Source organism: Boleophthalmus pectinirostris, unplaced genomic scaffold (assembly GCF_026225935.1).
Source record: "Boleophthalmus pectinirostris isolate CB_2022bp ecotype Guang Dong unplaced genomic scaffold, ASM2622593v1 HiC_scaffold_6, whole genome shotgun sequence".
Lineage (NCBI taxonomy): Eukaryota > Metazoa > Chordata > Actinopteri > Gobiiformes > Gobiidae > Boleophthalmus > Boleophthalmus pectinirostris.
The window spans coordinates 25,572,642-25,595,731 of record NW_026571447.1 but is presented as its reverse complement, the minus strand read 5'-3'; the positions used below and the strand labels follow the sequence as shown (position 1 = coordinate 25,595,731).

Here is a 23,090-nt window from a genome sequence, read left to right as displayed (position 1 = left end):
ACATACCACTTTCTTACTAGGCAGTGTGGGTGAAGTGTCTTGCCTACGGACACAACAGTTTTTGGCACTGGCGCCCCGCTGTGGCACACGGTGTTCCCAGCGGTCTCCCATCCAAGTACTAACCAGGCCCGGCCTTGCTTAGCTTCAGACATCTGACGAGATCAGGCTTTAACAAGACGGTATGGCCAATATTGTAAAATGTTTCATTTGAAATGTACTTTTTAATGTTCCCATACCATAACATGTTATGTTGTCCACCAAATCTGATAAACGCATCATATAGTAACATGCCAAGTTACAGTGAGACACTGCCCTCTTGTGCTTGATGTAGGAAAAGAATTTGCTCCATGGTTTTAAAAACAATTTTTATCAAATATGTTCAATGAACATGTGAAAATATCAAAATAAAGATACAGAATAAATTATTAAAACACATTTCAAACACACCTAACACGTCATAAAATTTCACATCCTGAAATTAATATGATACAAATGTAAACAAAATACTATTGGTGGTGAACATTTTAGTTATAGCTCATCGTGCTGATATGTGAACTCCCGTGCAGATATGAAGCCATCTTTATCTTCGTCCTCATTTTTGAAGATGTCCTCCACCATAGAGTCATGTTCTGTGTCATTAGGTGAGTATCCATGTTTCTCAAACTCTTTCTTCAAATACTCTTTTACCTGCAGAGGATAAGTCAGAATTAGCAATAAACATATAAACACTGTACTATTTAATATAGGCTTATTAAAAACAAACCTCTTTTCTGCAGAGCTTCCAGTCATTGTTGAGATCCATCAGCTGAAAAGACTCATGAGATCTGGGGCCATTTCTAATCTCCATAAGCTCAATGTCAAAAATTAAAGTACTACTTGGAGGAATTTTACCTGAAAGAAAACAATGCAAAGGTGTTTTAATACTTTCTCTAATCCCTTTATGCCCTTATTACTGATGTGCACAGTTGCATACTCACCCTTGCCTTCTTTTCCGTAAGCCAGTGCAGGAGGGACAGTGAGCTTCCTGCGCTCTCCTGTGCACATATCCCGCAGTCCTTTATCCCAGCCTTTGATCACTTCTCTGATGCCAAGAGTGAACCATACTGGGTTTTTATCGCCTTGGGTGCGACTGAAAACAAACATAATTTGTCAGCATACAGCAAACAATTTACATGGTAAATTAGGCCTAGGTCAATCAGTGCCAATCAGTCTTGTTTCATTAGGCTTATCAGTAAGTAAGCAACATAGGCCTATAACAGTGTTACGGCCAATTACCTGGAGTGAAACATCGTCCCGTTACTTTCCAAATATCCCTCATAATGGACTAAAAGCATGTCCCCATACTTGGACTTACGGTAACACATGAACGGTTTGTGCAAAACTTCTATATTAACTTCTGGCTCAGGCAATTTGCCCCCTGAAACTAACGGAAATAACGAGGGCAACAAGACAGACACACACAAAAGTAACATAATGAAAAAACATACAAAGAGCACTAAACGTTGTGCCTAAATACCTGTGCTATTCCACACACGCCTTGGCTAAAGCTGGAATGCTAAATACGTGGCAACAAAGTTTAGCAGAGGAGCCACTAGAGCCGCTGTTTGCCCTTCACGGGCTGCGATTGGATGAAGAAAACCTAAGATCCGCCTTAAATTCTGTGTTGCTTCTTCTCATTTGTTTAATAGTATGTCAATCATTTTAAGTTTCACCCGTGTGAGGTGGTGGCGTTGGGGTCACCACAGCAGCATGTTTTTACACAATGACAGGAGAATAAATATAGCCCAATTACTACAAGAAATGCACAACTGCTCGCAATCTGCAAATTGCTTCACACCATAGGCCTGGTTTTGAGACCCACTTGATGCTCCTAACAGACCATAGTCCTAAGAAACAGATGGTGACTTATGATACTTATGGTAGAAGGTCATTAGGTCAAGACTTCATTCTATGAATTAGCTTGGGTAACTTTTGCACATAGCCAATTTGTTCATAAGTTGTTAATGTCAATTTTCAATGTTTGTTGTCATGATTTATTGTCACTATTGCATTGTTAAAAGATCTAACATTAATTTAACATAACATCTAACATTAATTGACTATATCATCGATAGTCTATGGGCTATAAATATAAGAATTATATTTAGGCCTACCTTTTTACTGAAATGGATTACATGCAACACACAGATATGCTGTAATTCATTGTTTTGTGGAATCAGGTTTGCAGCTCATGAGCCTCAGGCCCGAGGTACAAATCTAATTTCTAGGGCCAGAAGAACGTTCATGATGGTATAAGCCAAAGTAAGCTTTTATCCAGGCATCTGAACAGACTAATTGTCTTAATGTAATTTAACAAAAAATACATTCAGCTAACAAAGTTACATCACCACATCCGATTCAGCTCCAGATATAGGCCTTAGTGAATAGAAATGTCCGTCCACATCTGCCTAGAGACTACTCTGAAACACAAATGTGAATATGACTGTATATTGAAATTGTTGTCTACATTAGTGTCCCTTTATTAATGTCCCAGTGTTGATTACGTTCCTGATTAAATATAGGCCTATAATCATAAATGCTCAAAAGCTGACAATTTCTATACCGGCTATATAATGAGAGCTATATCGTCTCTGATTTATTTATTTATTTATCAAAACTGAGCTTTGCTTAGATATTTATTCATTGTTTTATTCTTAAAATAGACTACATAAAATAAGAAAGTTTTATGTAAGCCTTACTCGGTTCATCTTATTGGTTCAAAGCACATGTCAGTCATTATTTACTCCACCCACCTTTTCTAAATCCATCAGATGAAGCGTTTGCTCAAAGTGGGAGGGCTACGCGCAGCTTCTCCTGTTTTCGCGTAGGTCCGTATTCACTAAGAGCTTTACGCACTTTTCTCTGCTTTGCCCATAGACTTTACACATAGACTGTACAATGGCTTTGGCTGAACCAAAGCTGTGGACGCTACTCCAGCAAAAATGCACTAGTGTCCAATGGAGTCTCTGCACTCAGCTGTAAATCATATCTTATGATACACAAGTGATGACCGTCGGAAAACAGACTTAAACAATGGAAGGAATGCTTTATAAATGGACGAATTACATAAGTGGTAAGTTGCTGCGTAGTTGCAATGCTTATGAGGTCCTAATACTCTCTCTTTCAAGACGCTAGCTAGCATGACCGCGTTATAAGCGCACTGGAGTTTGTTACAGCGTTAATACACAACACACACCAACACAAGCTAACGTTAGCCAGCATCTACTGTTTTGTTTAAGATTTAAGCATGTTTTTGGCTTTTTATAGGCAAACTAATCAAAAAACAAAGCCTACAAAAGCATCTGACGTTATGCCCCCGCTGTCTGTGGCTGTAATCTCACTTAACAGCTGATTAGTGGCTGCCAACATGGTTCCTGACTTTACGTAGGAATGGTTAACTCTTTGTGCTGTCAGTTGTTACTTAACTTTGTTAGTATATTGCGTTATATAACTTATGGGCTTTTAATTGTACCATAAGGTTGCTGTTAAGTATAAACCTTTGTGGTTTTAGGTTGGCAGCCTCGCTGGTTTGTGCTTGAAGGAGGAACTCTGTCCTACTATGACTCCCAAGAGGATGCCTGGAAAGGATGCAAAGGCAGCATAAAAATTTCTGTTTGTGAAATTCTAGGTCTGCATTTATAATATTTATTGGTTTATGAGTGTACTTAATGTAAATAATAGAATGTAATGAGTGTATTCTGTCTTTTGTAGTTCATTCCACAGACTCCACACGAGTTGACCTGACTATACCTGGAGAGCAGTACTTTTACTTGCGTGCTCTTAATGCAGCAGAAAGGCAAAAATGGCTGGTGGCACTGGGAACAGCAAAAGCTTGCCTTACAGATAACCGAACAAAGAGAGAAAAGGGTAAGTTACTCTTTCTAACTTAAAAAGCTTAGCTCAGTTACTCATATTAATGACACTGAGCTAATGCGTGTGTCGTCTAATATACAGAGCTGCAGGAGAATACAGAGGCACTGAAAACTAAGATGTCAGAACTCCGGCTATACTGTGACCTGTTACTGCAACAAGTAAACAAAATCAAGGACAGTGATGATCTTGGGAATCCAGCTGAGGTAAGTTAAAAATTAGTATGAACTTGTGAAATATGAGAAGTAGCTGCTAATCTAGAATGACAGGAACCCCACAAAAGAAAATAAGACACCAAGAGTCTGCTTTTCCACCACAAATTCACGTACACTCATATTTACTCATAAACATTTCATTTAACATGTTTTCAAAATGAATTCTTGCATATGTTTCACAGAGGTTTATTTGTCCTTTTCAGACTGGCCTGGACACGGGAGACATGGTTAAATCTACTTGCTCAACATTTTTGAAGACATTAGAAGAGTGCATGCAGATAGCAAACCGTACTTTCAACACAGATATGGCCACACAAAGCCCACCAGGATCTCCTCCAGTAGCAGCTATTAAACCACAGAAGGTAAGGGTTCTGCACCATAACAAAAATAATAATAAAATAAATGTAACATGTCTAATTTATTTCTTGCTCACAGATTAGACCCATCAATCATTTAAAGCAAAACCTAGGAGATAAGTAGGTTTGGTTTGCTTTGCTGCTATATAATATGTGCGAAGTTTAAAATGCAATTAAGCTATACTCTATATTTAATTCTAGATGGAGAGATCTGCCAGAATCTCCAGGAGGAACAAGTGCACATGACAACCAGAGTCTCGACTCAGGACCAGAGGGACCAGACGAACCTGAAACAGCAGGAAACTCTCCTTCAGGTAAAGCAGGTGCTCCCCTAATTAATATGTTTTCGATTACGCAATACAGGAATAAAGGAAGTAGAGTGGCATCACTTATGTATTGTGTATTATTATGTATTATTTATGATTTTTAAAAAAACACATTTTAATATTTAGAAGAATAAATACTTCAACTAAACACGTTTTCTTTCTTCAAATTACCATTAAAAGTTTAGTGCTGTCAAAATGTAGTTTGTAGTTGAGAAATCTACAAAAAAAACAACAACAAAAAAACAGCAACACTAGTGCCAACTGTCAATGCTGTATGAATATCATTATAAATATTTTGTCACACCCTTAATTTGAAATAATAGGAATTCTATTACTGTATATGCTATTATGTAATATCTTATTATAGTTTAAGGTTACAAACACAAATCAGTTCTGTTTGTTCTCTGATGTGTAAGGACAGAGAGAGTTAATTAACTGCCTACACTACCTTGCATCTAATTAAGTTAAATCAAGACTCTGGTTTGTGTTCGAATGGCTTAAGTGTCCAATGCCAAAGTCACCTTGTTCGTCCAGTAACCAGTACTGTGTGGCTATGGTCTTTTTCAATGCTTACATGTGTGCTTGTCTAATCTTGCAGACAATGAGGCAGCTAACAACAACAGCTCGAATGACAAGGAACAAGAAGACACTCCTAAGAATAGCTCTGAGGGCGAGTGCGATGATCGGGCAGCTGTGATCAACGAGAGTGACACTGAGTGGAGGAGTGAGCAGAAGCACAAAGAGGACCAGAGCCCTGAAAATGACAACAACAACAGGGTCACCAGCCACAAACAGGAAGACCTTATCGATCCAGAAGGAAACCAACTACAGGACGTGGCTGAGAGCGAGGACTCTGAGCAGGTGGACACCTTCTTCAGCACAATGAGTCACAGGTACGACAATGCCCCTGTGGAGAGTCATATCCTGTAATGTCCCGTCAACTGTCTGCTACTCTCGGCAACTGATCGCAACTTAGACGATGCACCACTTTGAGCTTGTAGAAAAGTTGTTCACATGCACAGCTACTGTTTCAGTGGACCAAACGTGTATGTATCAATCAAAAATAATTTATTAGTAACATTTATTACTGTAAAAATAAGTGTTTTATATAGTGTTTTCTTTTTGATCACATTACACAGAGAGGCCCTCAACTAATACTGGTTTGTAAAGTTTTTATGTCAAAATATCTCTTTTTTATTGTAGACAAACTTGTTTTTTGAGAGTGTTTCTTTGTTGGTGTAAAAATAACTAATATTTAGTTACTACTAAATAAAACAGTATTGTCTCTAGTATTCATTTTTAGAGCTAAATATATGGAAGTGTTTTGCTATAGATCAGACCTGCTCTGTCAGGTTGTGGCATGCTGTTTTCTTCTTGCTTTGTTTAAATGTCTGTATCTTTTTGTTTTGCAGTTTGCTTTGCAAATAAAACGGTTCACTTCAATCTAATATCTGCCCTGTTTGAATCTTTTTTGTAGATTTAGTGATATAAACCTGGACGACGACAATGGTATCCCAACACAAGAGTTTTTGGACTCATGCTATGCAATAGTACCAGTATTAGGTAGGCTGATATTTTTAGTAGCTCCTCGTTATTTCATCTTTTTCTTTAATGCTCATTATATTTTCCATTGACTCCACTTGTCCTGTCTATGCATGTAATGGGTGAAGGGAACCACACATCTTCTCTTTCTTCTTTTCTTATTAAAAATATGTTGATTAAGCAGATTTGTACCTGCAAGTAGAATTACCCATGTTTATGTCGCAGAAAAAGTTTGAACAAAACATTGGTTAACAATGACAAGAATAAATCATTTAAAAACACATAAAAATCACATCACATAAAAATTGTTTCCTGCAATTTGTCAGTAGGCATCTACGTACATTAGTCACATTACATCTTTATTGATGTGACTAAACCTCAATAACTACAAATAATTTCTAAATCTTATTTTGCCAAAAATATACTTTTTTTCTGCATATATAAAATATATAAACAGATAAAACAATATCAGATATAGAGACATTTAAGTCCTTCTGTCACACATATAAACCTTTTATGGATTTTTTCCTTAGACAAATTGGGGTCTACAGTGTTTGCACCAGTTAAAATGGACTTTGTTGGAAACATTAAGGTAGGTGTAAGTGCACCTGTATTGTGCTCTAAATATACATGTGTTCATGTTGTACCTGGTCTATTACATCACCTATGCTTTATTTCAATAGAAGATACATCAGAAGTTGATGTCAGACCCAGACAACTTCCCAACCCTTCAGTCCATTGTTCTGCATGAGGTAGAGAGGGAGGTGGCGCAGGTGCGCAACTCGGCCACAGAGGCGCTGTTGTGGCTGCGGAGAGGACTCAAATTTCTCATGGAGTTTCTGTTAGAAGTGAACACAGGGCAGCAGGACATCCAGAGAGCACTAAGTAAGTATTTTTACAACAACCTCACAAGTACTCAAGAATTGTGGCTCATCTTTTCTGTGACCTAGATAATGCCTATGGGAAAACCCTTCGACGGTACCATGGATGGGTTGTCAGAGGGGTTTTTGCGGTGTGTATATATACATTTTATAGATGCCTGAATACATACTTAATTATTAATTAAATTTGAATTAAAAAATATTTTCTTTTTTCTTTCAGTTGGCCCTGAGAGCTGCCCCATCGTATGCAGGTTTCACAGCTGCCCTAGTGAACAGAGAAGGTGATGAGCTGAAGAGCAGCTTCACCAGCGGCATGCACAGAGATTTAGGAGTCTACCTGCCTGCCATGGAGAAGCAGCTGACCATTTTAGATGCCTTGTATGAAGAATACAACCTGGAGTCTGATGAAGTTGTGTGAAATCAATAATCCGGATTTAGGGTAGGGAAGAATTTTAAAAGACCAGACTTGAGCAAGCTGTTGAGCAACAGCTTGGAGGCAAGTATATGTCTTCTCAGGTATCACACCTGGAGGAGATTCATATCTGCAGTAGTACACAGGGGCTTTGCCAAGCAACAGGTAAATTGTCAGGTCTTTTTAAAAGGGCAGTGTCAGAATGTATGCAGTGGTTTACATGTTTATAATGCAATCTGTGGCATCCACTGCTACTGGGTGTGAAGCTCACTTTACTAATAATACAATTATTACAAAGTACCATACTTTGCTGCATTTGGTGTTTTTTATTGTTGCTTTATTAATAATAAAATAGTCAACAAAGCAACTCAACATTCTGTGGACAAGCCTGGCATGTTGAAACTGTAAACATAGTATGGGACCAAACAGTGTGGGCTGGACACTTAGGTCCGGACACTGATGTTACTGAACATCGCTGCACAAACCTATGCAGAGTAGGCCTCATATCGTCTATTTATTATCAGTAAGTTTACATTTACAGTCCATCATCATGATGGGTGATCGACCATTTATTTAAACTGTTTCTTGCTTAAGTAAAGTGTGTCTCCATCCACTTATGGACTTAAACATAAATGTATACTGTGCATTTTCCACCTTTGTGTGTTGGCCTTGTGTCACTGAGCCATTCAAACAAACTACAGTTTGTAAGTTTTTTATATGAAGAAAATGTTTTAACCTTATTTTTTCCTTTGGCCTTTATTGGTCATTTATTATTTCACTACAAGCAGTCAGCTATACGAAACTGACAACCTAATTCATAACTCTGCAGTTGGGTGATTCATTTGTAAAAAATGTTATAATTCAAAGGGTTTCTTTGAATGTATAAAAGATCAAATCTGGTGTAATAAATCTATAATATTTTACTTTGTGTCTTTTATTAAATTTCAACCAAACCTTACATGCATTTACACACCCTGTGCCTGTGTAAAAAACTCACTGAGCTTAGACCAATAGCCAGGCTCAATTCACCTTGACTCTGCTGACTAGACTAATAAATGGGTGGTTTAATAATATTAAATAGAAGACACATTGATATAGTTAAAGATACTGGTTCAAAACAAAATTTTACTTTGTGTAATCAGGTTAGCCACAGTTTCCAGAAACACAAGTTACTTTTTAGACACTGAGGTATAATTCTGATTGTTCTGATCATGAAAATGTTCTTCAGGGCAATTACGTAAACAAAGTTACATCAGCACAGCATCAGTCTCAGATGTATCTTGCAGTTCAAACAAATATCAAACTGTGTATGGTCATGTGTAGTAAAAACAGTGATCATGTACAAACCATAGACTGTATTATATCTATTATACAGTCTGTGGCACAAACAGCTCCTCACTGGTTCATTCTGATTGCATATTTTCCTCCACATTAAACAGCCTGTCCGCTGGTACTGTTTACTCTTGGCCTAATAAACACTTCAAAGTCATAATAAAAAAATAAACTAGTTAAAAATTGTTTCATATTTTGTTGTAACTTATTTTATTTGTTTATAGTTCATTAAATTCCCACCAATACAATATAAATCATATTTAAAAAATGTTTCACAATCTCACTTCACATACGATCACATAGAAAGCATTATCATGCATAGTACAGCAATTATTTTGGTGCATACAGTGTTACAGGCCACAAAAAGGACATTTTACAAATGTACTTTGTGCATCACACACACTAAAGCAGTGCAATGTACAAACACACAGTAGAGCTATTCTTTGCACCAGTCGAAGAACTATGTATAAGCCCACACTGTAACAGTCTTAAAGAAGTCCAATGCATCATCTGACCAGACGAGAATATGGCTGAGAAAAGCAGTCCCTTGGCAAAGACATTAGCTTATATAAGAAAATTATGACCAAAGTGACAAACAACTGACATCTGCACAATTAAGAAAAGAGCCTTAACTGTGTGTGGTAAGACAGGAAGATCATATAGAGGTATAACAGCAGTACAGTAATGACTGTAAACCACCAGCAACTGAGAGGCTAGCTACAGGTATACACCAGTGGTATTAAGGACATAACAGTTTCAAGCCATCACATATAATGTATAGTTACATAGTACCAATGTGCCTCTGTGCACAGTCACTGCAGCTACCCAAGGGGCTCTACTGTTCATGGCTTATTGGTTCCTGAGAGTTTTATGGCTTTGTAAAGACAGAAGTGATGCACTTCTACAAAGCAATGCAGAAAATGAAGTTTACAAATTGGTTTTGGTTATAGCTAAAACATAAAAAGGGGGTTCAAAAAGGTCTGTAGACTGCGGTCATCATCAAGCAAAACAAACCTTCAGTTTAGGAGAGAAGAGCTGCTATCACTCGTTTTCACAGCCTCATGCATTTCAGTGCCATTCCTTTGGGTAGAATACATTAGGGCAATGATCAAAATTATTCACCATCTTAGATTTTTTACTGCACAGTGAATCTTAATAATCAATTATTATGTTGGGGCTGCCTCCATAGGGTAAAATGCAACAGAGGAGGGCATGATCTAAAGTCTTGCCTGTTAAGACCAAGTGCATTCTATAGCTCCATGGAGCTACACAGCATTTCAGCAGCAGAGATGTCTGGAGTAAGTAAATCTTCTTTAGCTGCAATCTCTTGGAAAGTTCCTTGCATTCTTCTTTTTCTAGTTGTTTTCCATTGCATAGCAACACTCATGTGAAGAACTTGCAATTTGTGGAATCAATAACACAGTGTGGTGTGCACTTGAGATGACCATATGAACTGTAGAAAAGATGTATGTTTGTTATAATAAAACAGATTTTAGTTTCAAACCCTGTTGCATGTAGCTGTAAATGGAACTTACCCTGGAAGATATGAATTACATGTTTGGTATCCAAAGTCTTTCCCATCACACTCCTCAGCGCCCTCATATCGGTATCCATCTCCACAGTAAGCATGTTTACACTCTGGGAAAGAGGAGAGTGCACGATTGGGTATTATGTTCTATGTGCACAGCAAAGTACAACCCAGGGGAATTAAAGAGGCTGACTTACTGACACAGCCGTCCGTGACGACCCTGTTTCTGTCATCACACTCCTCTCCACTGAAAATCTGCACAATACCATCCCCACAATAGCCGTCGTCCGGAGCATTCTCCATGGACTGGAATGGAGTCAGCTGAAATGGAAAAGTCTTGGGGAACAAGGAAAAGCGAATATTAACATAGAATAATAAAAATAATAATAATAATAATAATAAAAAAACGTCTTAATACACTAAAACCAATGCAAATAATTACCCTACCTGGATTGGTAACCAGCCATCAATGTCTTTAAAATACAGGGACCGTTGGTCTTTACGAAATGCAAGCGCATTGTCCATGTGAAGATTCTCCAGCTCTTCTTCATTGCTTACAACAAAGATCTATATTAGCAAAGTATAAGGGTAGCGTATGAGAAAATAAGTTATTTGCTCTTCAATTGGAATACATTTGTAATTTATAATTTTGGGTTGAGTAGCACTTAATTCCTCACCGCCGGTACTTTGGCAAAGTTTCCTCTGGAGGGATAGTTGTCAAATGGAGAATTAGAGAGAGAATTGCAGCCACACTTCCCAGGAGGCCCTGGTGGGCCACGAGCACCCTTTGAACCAACCATGTAAAGACCTAAAAATATGGAACACAATTACAGTCAGAAGACAAGCACCCACAAGTTGAAAATATTCCAGAGAAAAAGTGTGGTAATATAACACAGTATGTGTATATGCACTGACTAGAGTCTACCATCTGTTCTTCTGTTTTAGCCACATGATGTCATGAGGAGAGTATCTTGAGGAGATGGCATTTCCTGGGTGTTAAATAAGACACTGCTACTACCTCGTTTCCTCATTTACAAGCATGCCTCTGTGCTCCCTATCATGTCTGTAAAACTTCCTACTTATTTCTAAACAAATAGCAATGTACTATAGTTGTATTTTGCTATGGTACTTGTCTTGTCTTACCTGTGGCAGCTAATCCAGGAGGACCTGGGTGGCCTGGAGACCCTTGTGGACCTGCTGGTCCCACTGGACCTACACTGCCGGGATCTCCTTTTATTCCCTAAAGCACACCATATTTCCTGTTGACACTTAATAATGCTCTTTTCCGATATGGGGAAGTCATGTGAGCTTACCTGCTTTCCCCTCTTTCCAGGTCTCCCAGTGGGACCTCTATTTCCAGAGATTCCAGGCTCTCCCTTTGGACCCATCTCACCCTTCACAAAACAATTATTAGTAAAACAGTCACTTAACTCTTTGATTAATCCCAAACTCCAGTCCAGCAGCAGGCTCCTACTTGACAATACTCACTTTCTGTCCAAGCATTCCAGGGAACCCCATGGCACCCTGTGATGACATTAAGATGACACTATTTTATCCCACTGATAATATAAGTATATTGCCCTCATTTAATGTCTAATTACCTTGTCTCCTTTAGCTCCACTTTCCCCACGGTCTCCTCGAGAGCCCTGCATAGCACATGGCACTATGTCACTGCATTGTACAAAAGCATCTTCAAAGTCATTACTTACATACCTTTTCACCTTTATATCCAGGTAAGCCCTGCATAAAACATGATGGTTAGTTATTATAAAACAATACGATGTCAATGACAGCCACGGTTAAGTAAAAGTAGCATACCCTTGGACCAATTGGCCCCCTGGATCCAGGTAATCCCATTAGTCCTGGGTCACCTTTCTCCCCCTAAGTAAATAAATACAAGTTCAGAAGTTGATATATACATTTTTGTTCCTCATTGCAAATTACTGTACTTATTTTTCAAGTCAAGAATATGATTTTCTTCAGTAAAAAGAGGGACCTATAACTAAACACTTAATACATTATATCCTGTGACTTACTTTAGGCCCACTTGGTCCTGGCCATCCTGGAAGTCCTTGCTTTCCCGGGAGTCCAGGTTGCCCAGTCCGACCCTAAGAGAGATAAATGTTGAATTTATTCTTCAAAGTAAACCACCAGTTAGACCAATTGAATAAGACTAATTTTGAGTAATGTTTAAATTATAGTAAAACATTTCAAGTACAAATGTGCATGTCCCCAATACAAGTCTATAAGCTCTTGTCCTTATCAAACACCAGGACATGTTGGGGCGAATGACTTTAACAAGCCTTGTTGTTCTTCTTAATTAAATGATGGTCTGTATATAGAACAGGAAACTGTGCTGTGGGAAATGAAATGATTTATGGCCTGGTTGAGGCACTAAGCTAAATTACACTGCAGTGCTGCAAAGCTGCTCAGTCAGGCTCCTGCCACCCAAAGGCTCCCACTGGACAGTTTATTCTGCTCTACAGAGGCAGCACTGAGCACATCATTTAGGAGCTATTTGTCCAAATGCACTGCCCTGACTTTGTAACCAGGCTCAAGGTGGTTTAAAGAGAGGAAGAGGAGCTACAGGCAGACGATGGTTCCAAGAGGTCGCTGGAGATAATGTGCACCTTTTGGGAATAATAGCATTACAGCCTCGGGCCATCAACCACTTGATTCAACCCACTCATTTGTCACAAATTAGATAGATGCACAAGCATAGACAACGCTTACAGAAGGAAACACAAGACAAGACACAAGACCTTTTTTTTCCATTAAATCTAGAAATGATCGATACCTCACCTTTGGCCCAGGTCTCCCGATTTCTCCCTGACAACAGGATGTGGAGGAGAGGACATGGACAATGGTCACTTAATACATTTCCAGCAAGCATCTTTCAACTGCTCAAATTAAAATGTCCAGCTCGTGACAAAGGGCCACAATGATTACATAAAAGCTGATATTATCAGGATGATGTAACAGTAAGAAGAAGGATCTCCTGCTAACCTTTTCTCCTTTGGACCCTTCAATGCCTGGTAAGCCAGGTGGACCCTGAGAAACAAGCAAGAGACAAGAGTCGAATAAGTGGAATGTAAATGATAATAATAATAGATATCAATTAAAAGTAATTTATCTCCAGGACGTGTGCGCATTAACTATAACACAGTAGGGCTGCTTGATTATGGTAAAGCTTTATGAGAATTGTTTGGCTCATAGTTTAAATGACAAATATGTCATGTCATTACTTCTATTATGTCAGAATTATCTAGACTTTTCTGTGACACTTTGTTTTAAAAGTATATGTAGACTAGAAAAGTGGCTCCACAGAAGTTAATTAATTGTATTTTCAATACATTTATGTAATTCAAGGCACAATAATAGAAATTATAATTTTTTTTTATTTGATTAATTGCACAGCCTTATTACACAGGAGCAATTTCAATTAGCTAAAGGCTGACTGGTTGCCATTGATTGAGGGGTGCCTTGTGTGTCTTTTCGATATACTGTAAAAAGCTGCTGAAGCCGGGACTGTTGCTGCTAACACCAAACACAACACACATAGCAGACACACTCAACCAGCTCATCTGCTCCACTTCAGAAACTGGACCAGACCAAGTATCTCTCTTACTACCACTATAGTAATTTCAGTGGGGGTTTGTAGTGGTAATCCCCGGAATTTATGTGAGTTAGTATCCTTTTCCAGTCAGACCACTCTTCACTTAGTTTCTCAGAATGATGTGTGGAGCACTGGCAGGCAGTGGAAAAAGGCTATTTGCGTCTCAGCTAAATGTGGAGTATTAATGGGCCGCTCTGTTGCAAGGGCCAAAGAAATCCCCATGTCTTTGCTCTGCTGGGGTACACGAGCTGGGGGGTCACTTAACAATATATAATAATAATATTTACATATGGGGTGAATACATTGCAATCATCTGGGAGTATGACATAATCACATTCTTGAATCTCAAAACAGTCAACAATGGTTGGATGGATACCTCAAAAGCAGAACATTACCTGAACACCCTTGGGGTTTGGGGTGGTTTTGGGTCTTACCTGCGGTCCTGTGGGCCCGACAGGTCCAGGGTTGCTATTTAAACAGCCAGAACATTTGTCTCCAGTCTCAGTTTCTGCTTCTCCAGGAGAAACACCTTCATCCTGTAGTGTTATTGAGTCAAATTATTCTTTGGCCACACCAAATCCAAAATCCAAATCTATTTATATAGCACATGTTATAAACACTCAGTTTTCAAAGTGCTGCACAATGAAGTAAACAATAAAAGAGACCAAACACAGTAAAAGCTAATTTTGATCCAACTAGTTTAAAACAGTAAAACCAATAATAAATAAATAATAAAACCAGTAGACTAATTCAAATAAAAGAGACACAGAGGCTTTGAAGAACAATAACATCGTATATCAAATAATATATATGTACACTTTTAATGAATAAATTAATCTGCTGAACAGATAAAGAATGCATGGAGTACACATTACCCAAGGACAAATCATCTGTCATATACACCACAATAGAAGGTCACATGACCGACTCACATGAGCATGGCGGCGCCAAAGTGAAGGGGGCGGTGGAAACAGGGGGGGTGGCGGTGGACTCAGCAAACAGCATGGACTGAACCTCTTCTGCAGATGCAGCTCTTGCGCTCTCAGGCCTGCGCAACCGGGCAACGCAGTTATTTACATAAAATAAATGTTACACATTCATATACAGATTTTAGACACACACACACACACACATACTTTTTTTTTTTTTTGCTTTTGTGCAGTTAAAAAATATATCAGATTATATTGTAGCCTCATTTGTGTTCAAGTATGTCCAGTCACACACGAAAACACGATAGTAACAACATAATGACTAATTATTATAATGAAATAAATAAAATAGTTTGAACATGCAAAGGCAATACAATCAACAGGGCAACCAGTGCAAACTATCAAATCACATCAGCAAATTTTGTGGACATAGAAAACCGCTTAGCATATCAGCTCATTCTATTAATAGAGGCGTCTACAGTACATATAAATTAAAATTAAAATAAATGCACATTGCTTGGTAAAAAAGTCTGTGGTATTTTATGTATACAATACACTTGCAGATACAGTATACTGAGTTACACTAACCTGCTGGGAGGAAATTTAAGCTGTCCAAAAAGGAGGAGTGGACCAGGCTACAGCAGCACCACAAAAACAGAGATAGTCCCAGAGGTAGCAGAGACATGCTGCTGCAGGTGGTGTCTGACTTGATTTGAGTCCGAGCCGCGGCTGCATGCTGCTTTGACTCTGCACACCGTCCTCTCCCTCTACCCCCTCCCTCTGCCCCCTTCCTCTCCTTTACGTCCTCACAAGAGGGTATGCCGACCACTGCCCATTAAATCTTTCCTCTGCATCAGTGTGGGCTAAAATTACGGAGGACTGTCTGCCAGCTGCTCCATGTGCCAATATTAGACTCTACTACTGCAGGGGATTCTTATTGTTTCCACTACACCCCCATGGGAAGGGGCTTAACATAACCTATAAGACATTTTATACAAAGCTCTTATCATCATATGTGCTGTTTTTCTAGACCACTGTTTCTGAAGAATATTGATCAGTCTCTGATTAATTTAAAGCATAATGCATTCCCATGTGCCCAGTGAAATCCATTTAGACAAACACAAATGACTTTTAGTGCTCAGTCTGCCCTACATAATTGAATGGCTGCAGCCTTGTGGAGAGGTAACTAAAGCAGAGTAATAGCTATGTTATACAAATACATCCAGGTTTGTTAGCAACACAGTTTATTTATATTTCACATCTTTAAAAATCTTTCATGTATGTCTTTATTACTAAATTATAAAAAATGCATTTGAAAAAGACTTTTTACAGAAATTAAGGCAACTGTGTTCTGGAATACTATACTCGATTTTGTCGGAGGCAAACAGGTTGGTTACAGGTTGGAGCGTGTAAGCCAAGGAAATTCCTGAAAATACAAATAAATAAATAAAACGTATTTATTTTACTGGAAAGAATATGAACATTTTGCTGTTAATTATAGGATAATTTTTGTGCTGAATGCATATGGAGCTTCTTATAGACCCTCAAAATATGATGGCGAGTGGTTGCGTGGATACGTTAAACATAACAAAGGGGTCCATGCTTTCTAATTATATGGTCCCTGAAATAGAAAGGTCAGGTTGAAATGAGGTGGGGGGGGGATTGTTATGTGGTTTACCTTGACTGTATGTTACTGTACTGTACTGTAGCAAGTAGCAATAATATAGGCCTCATATCTGCTTTAACATTTTTAACATTGTACAGAATTGCTAGTTCCATAGGTGTGAGAGGACAGGGATGTTATAAGCAATAGAATTAAATGTAAATGAAACCATAATCATTTATAAAACTCCACTTTTAATAAACTGTATAAAATAATAGTAATAATAATAAGAAGAATAGAAGAAGAGTAGAAGAAGAATAGAAGAAGAGTAGAAGAAGAATAGAAGAAGAGTAGAAGAAGAATAGAAGAAGAGTAGAAGAAGAATAGAAGAAGAGTAGAAGAAGAGTAGTAGTTAGTAGAAGTAGAAGAAGAAGAAGAAGAAGAAGAAGAAGAAGAAGAAGAAGAAGAAGAAGAAGAAGAAGACAAGCTTAGTCATTTCTTAAATAATACTTTACTCCCACCATCTCCCCTTTATTAAGTGCTACTTACTAAACCTGAATTATAATCCATTTAAATTATGTCTTTGTTCATGCTTTATTAAAGCTAATAAAAGGTGTAGTTATTATAAAATAGTACCAAACAAACTGTGTCTCAAATTTCTAGTGTTTTTAGTGAAAGTGAAGTAGAACTTTGTTCTGTCCGACCTTTTATGCCCCATGTTATTTGTTATTTGTTTTGTTTTTTTAATATTATGATAAAATTGCAAACTTACCTGCTGCTTTCTGTCTGATGATGGGTCAATTAGCACATTCAGGAGACACGGCTTCTCCCAGTCACTCAGGCTCAGCTCTAGGGCACTGCGCAGCTCCTCCACTGTCCGGACCAGGAAGCCACGCCCTCCGAAAGCCGCCATGACATTATCATAGCGCGCCTCAGGTAGGAGCGTGACAGGTGGAGCTCTGTCAAAATGAATAGGTTATGTTCATGTTCACATCATTCAAAATTCCTATTGTTTAAAATAGAGCTGAAGGTCAGAATTTGCTTATTGTTTATTTACCATATTACCGATTTGTTGACCTAGTTCATTATGGTTAATGTATGCAATTGTTTATTCACATGGAACAAAAAACTGGCACAAAGGTCAATATCTTCTTTCAGCAATAGCTTCAGAAAATTATGTCAATAATTAACCCCACATATTGTTGTTACTTGAAAAAACTTAAAGCCATAATATTACTCTGGAAAATGTTATTTAATCTTTAACAAATAATGATGAGGTTCAACATTTGTGGATCATAAGAAGGAGCAAAAAGAGCAAATCACCCATAGAGTTATACAGGTCTATCTCCTCCATCTGAACCTATTGTAACCAACTGATATTAACATGAACACAACAGAATAAAATAATAAGTAAACTCCATCACTCACATGGTTGTCAGGTCTCCAAGTTTGGCCATTTCCTTCCATGTCTCAGGATCCACTCCACTGTAAATGCCATTATTATTTACCACGATTATAATAATGGGTAGATTATACCTGTTATAATACAAGGAAGTTATCACATATTGCAGGAGGAGGAGAGTGATTTTTGGAGAAATGAAGCTGTGAATCTACCTGCACATCGTCTCAGCCTCCATTCCCGAGAACCCAAAGGCGCTGTCTCCTTCCACACAGATGACTCTCTGTCCGTTGACCTTGCTTTTCTCCATAACAGCAGCTGCAATAGCAAAACCAAGGCCTACTCCCATTGTTCCAAATGTACCAGCATCCAACCTGGAAAGCATAGAGTTTAATTCATATAAATGTGGGGGGAAAAGGACTATTAACATGCATTATTAACATGTCCAATATTATCTGTGTGTCTTGCCTGTGTCGAGGTAGATAGTTCTTTAACATGGTGCGTCCTATGTCCATGGTGTTTGCACCTTCACTGACAATGATGCAGTCGTGTGGTAAAAGTTCAGAGATGTGGTGGAAAACTGTGTAGTAATTCATAGGCAATGTTGAATGAAGAGCAAGAGACTAAAAAGTGAACAAACAAAAAAACACATTACTTGAGTTATTGCAGTCTTCCTATTGACAATATATTGGTAAATACAATGAAGAAGCACAACTTTACCTGTGATATTTTGAAATTGGCAGCAATCTTTGAATGGAGGGAGCTCCACCACTCAGTTCCAGGAGAATATTTCCAGCCATTTTTCTTAAGGTTCTGGAGTAACTGAAGGGAACAGCGAACTGGTGTTTATTTAGTTTTAGTTTAGCTTTGTCAGTTACAAGAAGTCATTTATTTACTTACCTGAGAAACTACAGCACTGATATCACCCAACAGAGCAACGGTGGGCCTCACATTGTTCCCCATTTCTTCTGGACAAAGGTCAACCTGTATAACACAAGAAATTCTTTTCCATTTACAAAATATATTTAACAAAACACAAATAAAATGCAATATAATTAAATAAATAAAATTCCATTTGATACCTGAATGATTTTGACATTAGGATCAAATCTCGGTGGTTGTCCAAAGTGTAAAATCCAGTTTAGTCTGGCTCCAAGCAGCAGAATAACATCGGCCTGTAGTAAAGCCCTGGATGAACCAATAACTCTATAAATAATCGTGTTGCATTTAATTAATAAGCAATAATAATGTTAATTGACCTTGAGCGGGCTGCTGCAACACAGTTGGGGTGGTCATCTGGCAAGACACCTTTTCCCATTGGGGTGGGCAGAAAGGGCAGACCACTTGTTTCCACAAACTCCCTCAGAACAGTTTCAGCTTGTGCAAAAGCAGCTCCTATGGTATACAGTTACTTTACAACTACTATATAAGAAAAACTGCTCTTATTTGATATTATAAGATTAAAATATACAATACCGTATATTATATGATTAAAAGATACAATACCTTTTCCTATTATGATTAATGGTCTGTTAGATGCTTTCAACACAGAAAGAGCTTGAGTAACTGCACCACTTTCTGCCATACTTATAGGAGGAGGTGGACAGCAGGATACAACTCTGCAGATACAAATATACCAATGTGTTTGTTTACATATACATTAGGTAAACTAACAAAAAATCTACCTGATGTTGCTCCTATTCACCCTTGCGTTGACCATATCTCCTGCAATATCCACATAACAAGCACCTGGACGGCCGTACATTGAAGTGCGGACTGCCTGTGATGCACAGACCATGATGCTATTTTGTCTGTGAGTAGTTAAGACACTTGTGTGGCAAAAAACAGACCTTCTCAATGACTGAAGGTATGGCCTCAAGACTGCTGGGTCTAGCAGAGAACTTGCTATAAAGACGACATGTCTCCACCTAAATCAGATGACTTTAGTTTTTAATGGCAATAAATTCAATCCCAAATTTGATAGTTTTTGTGTAGCTGTTAATAAACCCTCATTGTTGCATTGTTTGTTACCTGTGGAAATTCCTGAAAAGCCCCTGTTGTTTCTTGGTTTCTATCAGAGGACCCTCCAATTACAACCACAGGCCTGGACAGATGTAATATAAACATATTTTATGAAGAGAAAAGGCAGAAGTATCAGCCTTTAGGCAGGACATGGGTTCAAATGTCTTACCAACAGTTCTCATTAGCATTGGCCATTCCACCCAGAGCATGAATGAGGCCAGGACCAGACACCACCAAGCATGCTCCTGGTCTACACCAAACAGAAAAATTCATGTACATACAAACAATTACTTTATAATAAAGACTCGCTCACCTTCCTGTCAGATATCCAATAGCAGATGCAGCATAACAGGCCTGTAAGTAACAGAACATAACACATTACAGCACTGTTATTAACCCTCCTGTTGTCCTCATATTCTGTATACCTCCCGTGTCCTACCGGTCAAAATGACGCGTCTTCACTAAATCCCCAATATAAGCAGTTTAACTGAATTTTAAACACCAAATTTTATTTTGCTTGAAGAAACATTCACCACAAAATGTGTGAATACTTGAGTTTTCCCTTTTCACCTGCATTTCTATAGCTTTAGAAACAAAAGAAATGTGGAAAAAGGAATTTTGAATGCATTTTTATTCATCCGAATGAGTCAGATTCTTCTGTGGGTTTTTTTGCTTGTTTTTTTAACAGTGAACAATGTAAGAAAATATACAATAAAAAAAAACTATATATCTCATTCAACTAATTAGCACATGTAGGGCAGTATGCAAATGCATAGCTGCAGATATATTTCTTACACCTACAGCACACAGTATGTGTTTTACAGTCCTTCTTTGGCAGGCAGAACTGACATCTCTTCCTCTTACTTGCCCCAGCTGGGGCAGCGGCTGTGGCAGCTGGATCCTCAGGTTGATCAGGAGTTCCTGCACTCTGTATAGCTTTGAAAACTGCTGCAGAGGCTTCTGTGCGGGGGACATGCTTCCTTCTTTCAATGAGTGGAGTTACAAGTGCTTTCCTAGCTCTTCCAGGAACACCCTCCTCTTGTTCTGCTTATGAGGTATCCAGGTTGGGTTGATCTCTCTCCAAATCACAAAGGCATTGTAGGAGGAAACATCAATGATGTTGTGGAAGATGACCAGGGCCAGCGGGCAGTCATCCTTCTGCAGCTGTATGTTCCAATCACCTTATCTAGGTTGTCCACACCTCCTTTGTTACAGTTGTAGTCTAGAATGATGACGATCGCTAATGCCAGCGTCTGTGTGCAGTGTGCTCAGAAGCACTACATTCTTATTTTTCTTTGGATGTAGGAAACTAGGGTGGTGATGGGTATGAAGGTAAACTTTGATGAGAAGACCTCTCTCTCCTTTGTTGCAAGCAGTGCAGGTGGGAGCTCAGGCTTGTTCTTTCGAACTGTGCCAACCATGGTGATCTTCCTCTTCTGGAGCTGCTGTCCAAGTTCATAAGAGGTGAAGAAATTGTCACAGAAATCAGCTCTAGAGCCTTTTGGACATTATAACACACACTCATGGCTTCAGCACAAAGAGAATTCAGGGTAATGTCATCTGCAGCACCTTTATAACTTCAGGAAATCCACAGATCAAAGGCACTGTCCATGAGAAGGCCACCTTCTTGTCTTCTTTACGTCTGCTACTGATTGATCTGAGACAGAACTAAAACATTCTCACATTCTGTGGTGTGTAAATAACTCTGTGACCGTGATTTTAATAGAATTTCACTGTTGGGTAATTTTGACCGGAAGACGACCTTTGTACCTTTTTGTACAGCATGCATGATAATGTGAATAAAGGCAACAATTCACTTTTTCTAAAGTTTGGGCAATCTAGGAAAAGTCATAAAATTTCAAGTAAAAAAATTCTCGTTAAGGTGATTTTTGGGGGGGGTTTAACACAGTGGGGGGTCATTTTGACCCGAGGACAACAGGAGGGTTAAGAGAGAAAGAGAGAAAGAGAAAAAGAGCGCATCAGTACTGAAGTCTCTACACCAGCTTCCCGTGAGCTTCAGGATAGATTTTACTTTAAGTACTGTTATTGGTTTATAAAGCAGTCTTACTCCCATTTATTTATCTGATCTGCTTTACAAATAAAATTTGACTGATTGATTGATTATCACATGAAAACTGTGCTAAACGTGTTACACATAATTATTATAGGCCAAACGAGAGTAAATAATAAGGTCTCACCGCCTGTTCGTTTCTCATCCCCACATATTTGATTCCTACAGCCTGTGCAGCCATTGCCACTTCAATAATAGGAACACCAACCACACCAAACATATACTCCACTCTCTGCACAAACAAGTAGTAATTAAAGACATTTCAGGTGAAGTATTGTTCATAAACTTTAACAAAGTTCGTGCTTTATTCACAATCACAATTTACCTGAGCCAGTAAAGACTCAGCGACCAGCCGAGCTCCCGTAATGTCCTCGTCCATGTGTGAGCAATGCAATTCCTAATGTTGTAATAGTTATATTAATTATTCTCTAAGTAGATGTAAAACCAGATAAGGAGGAATTCCGCTAGGTAACGTTACACGGATAGATCCATGGTTATACTACACTGTTAGTTAGTTCCGGGTTTTAAGCCAATCAGAGCGAAGGAAAGAAGAACACGTCCACCTATTCTGTTTGGTCGCTTGTATGAAGTTGGTAAAGTCTAGTTTTTGGTTTATAGGCTGCCTGTCCCTGAGAGTTGCACTTGATTTGTCATTTTCATTTGGTTCGCTCATATGTGTATTACTGTATTACTTTGTGTCATGAAAAAGAAAATCATACTATTATTAAATAAGTCATTTCTTTATTACTCATAAAATATACATCAATCTCAGTAATGAAAGAATTCATTGGATCTCTAAATTCACAGTCATAATTTCTATATACATGCTAGTTTCAAAGTTTCAACACTCAAATTCCAGGTAAAGATTTTTTGTTTTCTTTCTAATGAAGCTAGCAGATATTTTGTACATTTTTTTCCAGTTAAAATCATTTAAGAAATTGCGAGATTT

General features: G+C 38.3%; 4 protein-coding genes across 6 annotated transcripts; 1 reads left to right on the top strand and 3 right to left on the bottom strand.

The window, feature by feature from the left end:
- Window positions 1–376: 376 nt before the first annotated feature.
- Window positions 377–1,615, bottom strand: fkbp14 (FKBP prolyl isomerase 14). 2 transcript variants are annotated; one of them, XM_055164142.1, is made up of 5 exons: window positions 1,517–1,615; window positions 1,276–1,423; window positions 978–1,129; window positions 764–891; window positions 378–687 (listed from the first exon to the last, which is right to left on the bottom strand). In XM_055164142.1, exons 2-5 carry the CDS (start codon window positions 1,362–1,364, stop codon window positions 529–531), a joined length of 528 nt encoding a protein of 175 aa, XP_055020117.1. In that variant the 5' UTR covers window positions 1,365–1,423; window positions 1,517–1,615; the 3' UTR covers window positions 378–528. The 2 variants fall into 2 exon arrangements, with proteins under 2 accessions (XP_020792881.1, XP_055020117.1); XM_020937222.2 differs by having other exon boundaries at window positions 377–687; window positions 1,276–1,609.
- A 1,299-nt stretch (window positions 1,616–2,914) lies between these two features.
- plekha8 (pleckstrin homology domain containing, family A (phosphoinositide binding specific) member 8) lies at window positions 2,915–8,564 on the top strand. Of its 2 annotated transcripts, XM_020937221.2 has the most exons (13): window positions 2,916–3,112; window positions 3,551–3,667; window positions 3,751–3,906; window positions 3,994–4,115; window positions 4,328–4,486; window positions 4,560–4,600; window positions 4,682–4,794; window positions 5,405–5,699; window positions 6,284–6,369; window positions 6,882–6,940; window positions 7,032–7,233; window positions 7,299–7,360; window positions 7,450–8,564. In XM_020937221.2, exons 1-13 carry the CDS (start codon window positions 3,073–3,075, stop codon window positions 7,645–7,647), a joined length of 1,650 nt encoding a protein of 549 aa, XP_020792880.1. In that variant the 5' UTR covers window positions 2,916–3,072; the 3' UTR covers window positions 7,648–8,564. The 2 variants fall into 2 exon arrangements, with proteins under 2 accessions (XP_055020116.1, XP_020792880.1); XM_055164141.1 differs by lacking the exon at window positions 3,551–3,667 and having other exon boundaries at window positions 2,915–3,112.
- Window positions 8,565–9,191: 627 nt separating this feature from the next.
- On the bottom strand, window positions 9,192–15,731 carry colq (collagen-like tail subunit (single strand of homotrimer) of asymmetric acetylcholinesterase). Its single transcript, XM_055163882.1, has 17 exons — window positions 15,635–15,731; window positions 15,050–15,165; window positions 14,552–14,653; window positions 13,508–13,552; window positions 13,304–13,330; window positions 12,538–12,609; window positions 12,320–12,382; window positions 12,215–12,241; window positions 12,103–12,147; window positions 11,990–12,025; window positions 11,815–11,895; window positions 11,645–11,741; window positions 11,179–11,309; window positions 10,949–11,068; window positions 10,699–10,837; window positions 10,509–10,611; window positions 9,192–10,426 (listed from the first exon to the last, which is right to left on the bottom strand). The coding sequence occupies exons 1-17, from the start codon at window positions 15,729–15,731 to the stop codon at window positions 10,357–10,359; spliced, it is 1,371 nt and encodes a 456-aa protein (XP_055019857.1). The 3' UTR covers window positions 9,192–10,356.
- A 542-nt stretch (window positions 15,732–16,273) lies between these two features.
- On the bottom strand, window positions 16,274–22,646 carry hacl1 (2-hydroxyacyl-CoA lyase 1). Its single transcript, XM_020937411.2, has 17 exons — window positions 22,467–22,646; window positions 22,269–22,373; window positions 20,384–20,424; window positions 20,240–20,320; window positions 20,080–20,152; window positions 19,899–19,976; window positions 19,734–19,828; window positions 19,555–19,667; window positions 19,308–19,443; window positions 19,131–19,236; window positions 18,949–19,032; window positions 18,769–18,870; window positions 18,517–18,671; window positions 18,264–18,422; window positions 18,078–18,185; window positions 17,422–17,608; window positions 16,274–16,472 (listed from the first exon to the last, which is right to left on the bottom strand). Exons 1-17 carry the CDS (start codon window positions 22,518–22,520, stop codon window positions 16,440–16,442), a joined length of 1,710 nt encoding a protein of 569 aa, XP_020793070.1. The 5' UTR covers window positions 22,521–22,646; the 3' UTR covers window positions 16,274–16,439.
- Between the last annotated feature and the right edge of the window lie 444 nt (window positions 22,647–23,090).

Excerpts from the sequence above, each read along its gene's own strand:
- fkbp14 (XM_020937222.2), bottom strand. The coding sequence starts at position 1,472 with ATGTTACTTTTGTGTGTGTCTGTCTTGTTGCCCTCGTTATTTCCGTTA. Across the intron at positions 1,130-1,275 it reads GGGACGATGTTTCACTCCAG|TCGCACCCAAGGCGATAAAA; the intron begins GTAATTGGCCGT and ends GTTTGTTTTCAG. Across the intron at positions 892-977 it reads TTACGGAAAAGAAGGCAAGG|GTAAAATTCCTCCAAGTAGT; the intron begins GTGAGTATGCAA and ends GTTTTCTTTCAG.
- plekha8 (XM_020937221.2), top strand. The coding sequence starts at position 3,073 with ATGGAAGGAATGCTTTATAAATGGACGAATTACATAAGTG. Across the intron at positions 3,668-3,750 it reads TTCTGTTTGTGAAATTCTAG|TTCATTCCACAGACTCCACA; the intron begins GTCTGCATTTAT and ends TGTCTTTTGTAG. Across the intron at positions 7,234-7,298 it reads GGACATCCAGAGAGCACTAA|ATAATGCCTATGGGAAAACC; the intron begins GTAAGTATTTTT and ends TCTGTGACCTAG.
- hacl1 (XM_020937411.2), bottom strand. The coding sequence starts at position 22,520 with ATGGACGAGGACATTACGGGAGCTCGGCTGGTCGCTGAGTCTTTACTG. Across the intron at positions 20,321-20,383 it reads ATTGGATATCTGACAGGAAG|ACCAGGAGCATGCTTGGTGG; the intron begins GTGAGCGAGTCT and ends TGTTTGGTGTAG. Across the intron at positions 19,033-19,130 it reads CTAATGTCAAAATCATTCAG|GTTGACCTTTGTCCAGAAGA; the intron begins GTATCAAATGGA and ends TGTGTTATACAG.
- colq (XM_055163882.1), bottom strand. The coding sequence starts at position 15,731 with ATGTCTCTGCTACCTCTGGGACTATCTCTGTTTTTGTGGTGCTGCTGT. Across the intron at positions 12,026-12,102 it reads GTGGAGCTAAAGGAGACAAG|GGTGCCATGGGGTTCCCTGG; the intron begins GTAATTAGACAT and ends ATGTCATCACAG. Across the intron at positions 11,310-11,644 it reads TCCTGGATTAGCTGCCACAG|GTCTTTACATGGTTGGTTCA; the intron begins GTAAGACAAGAC and ends CCATATTTTTAG.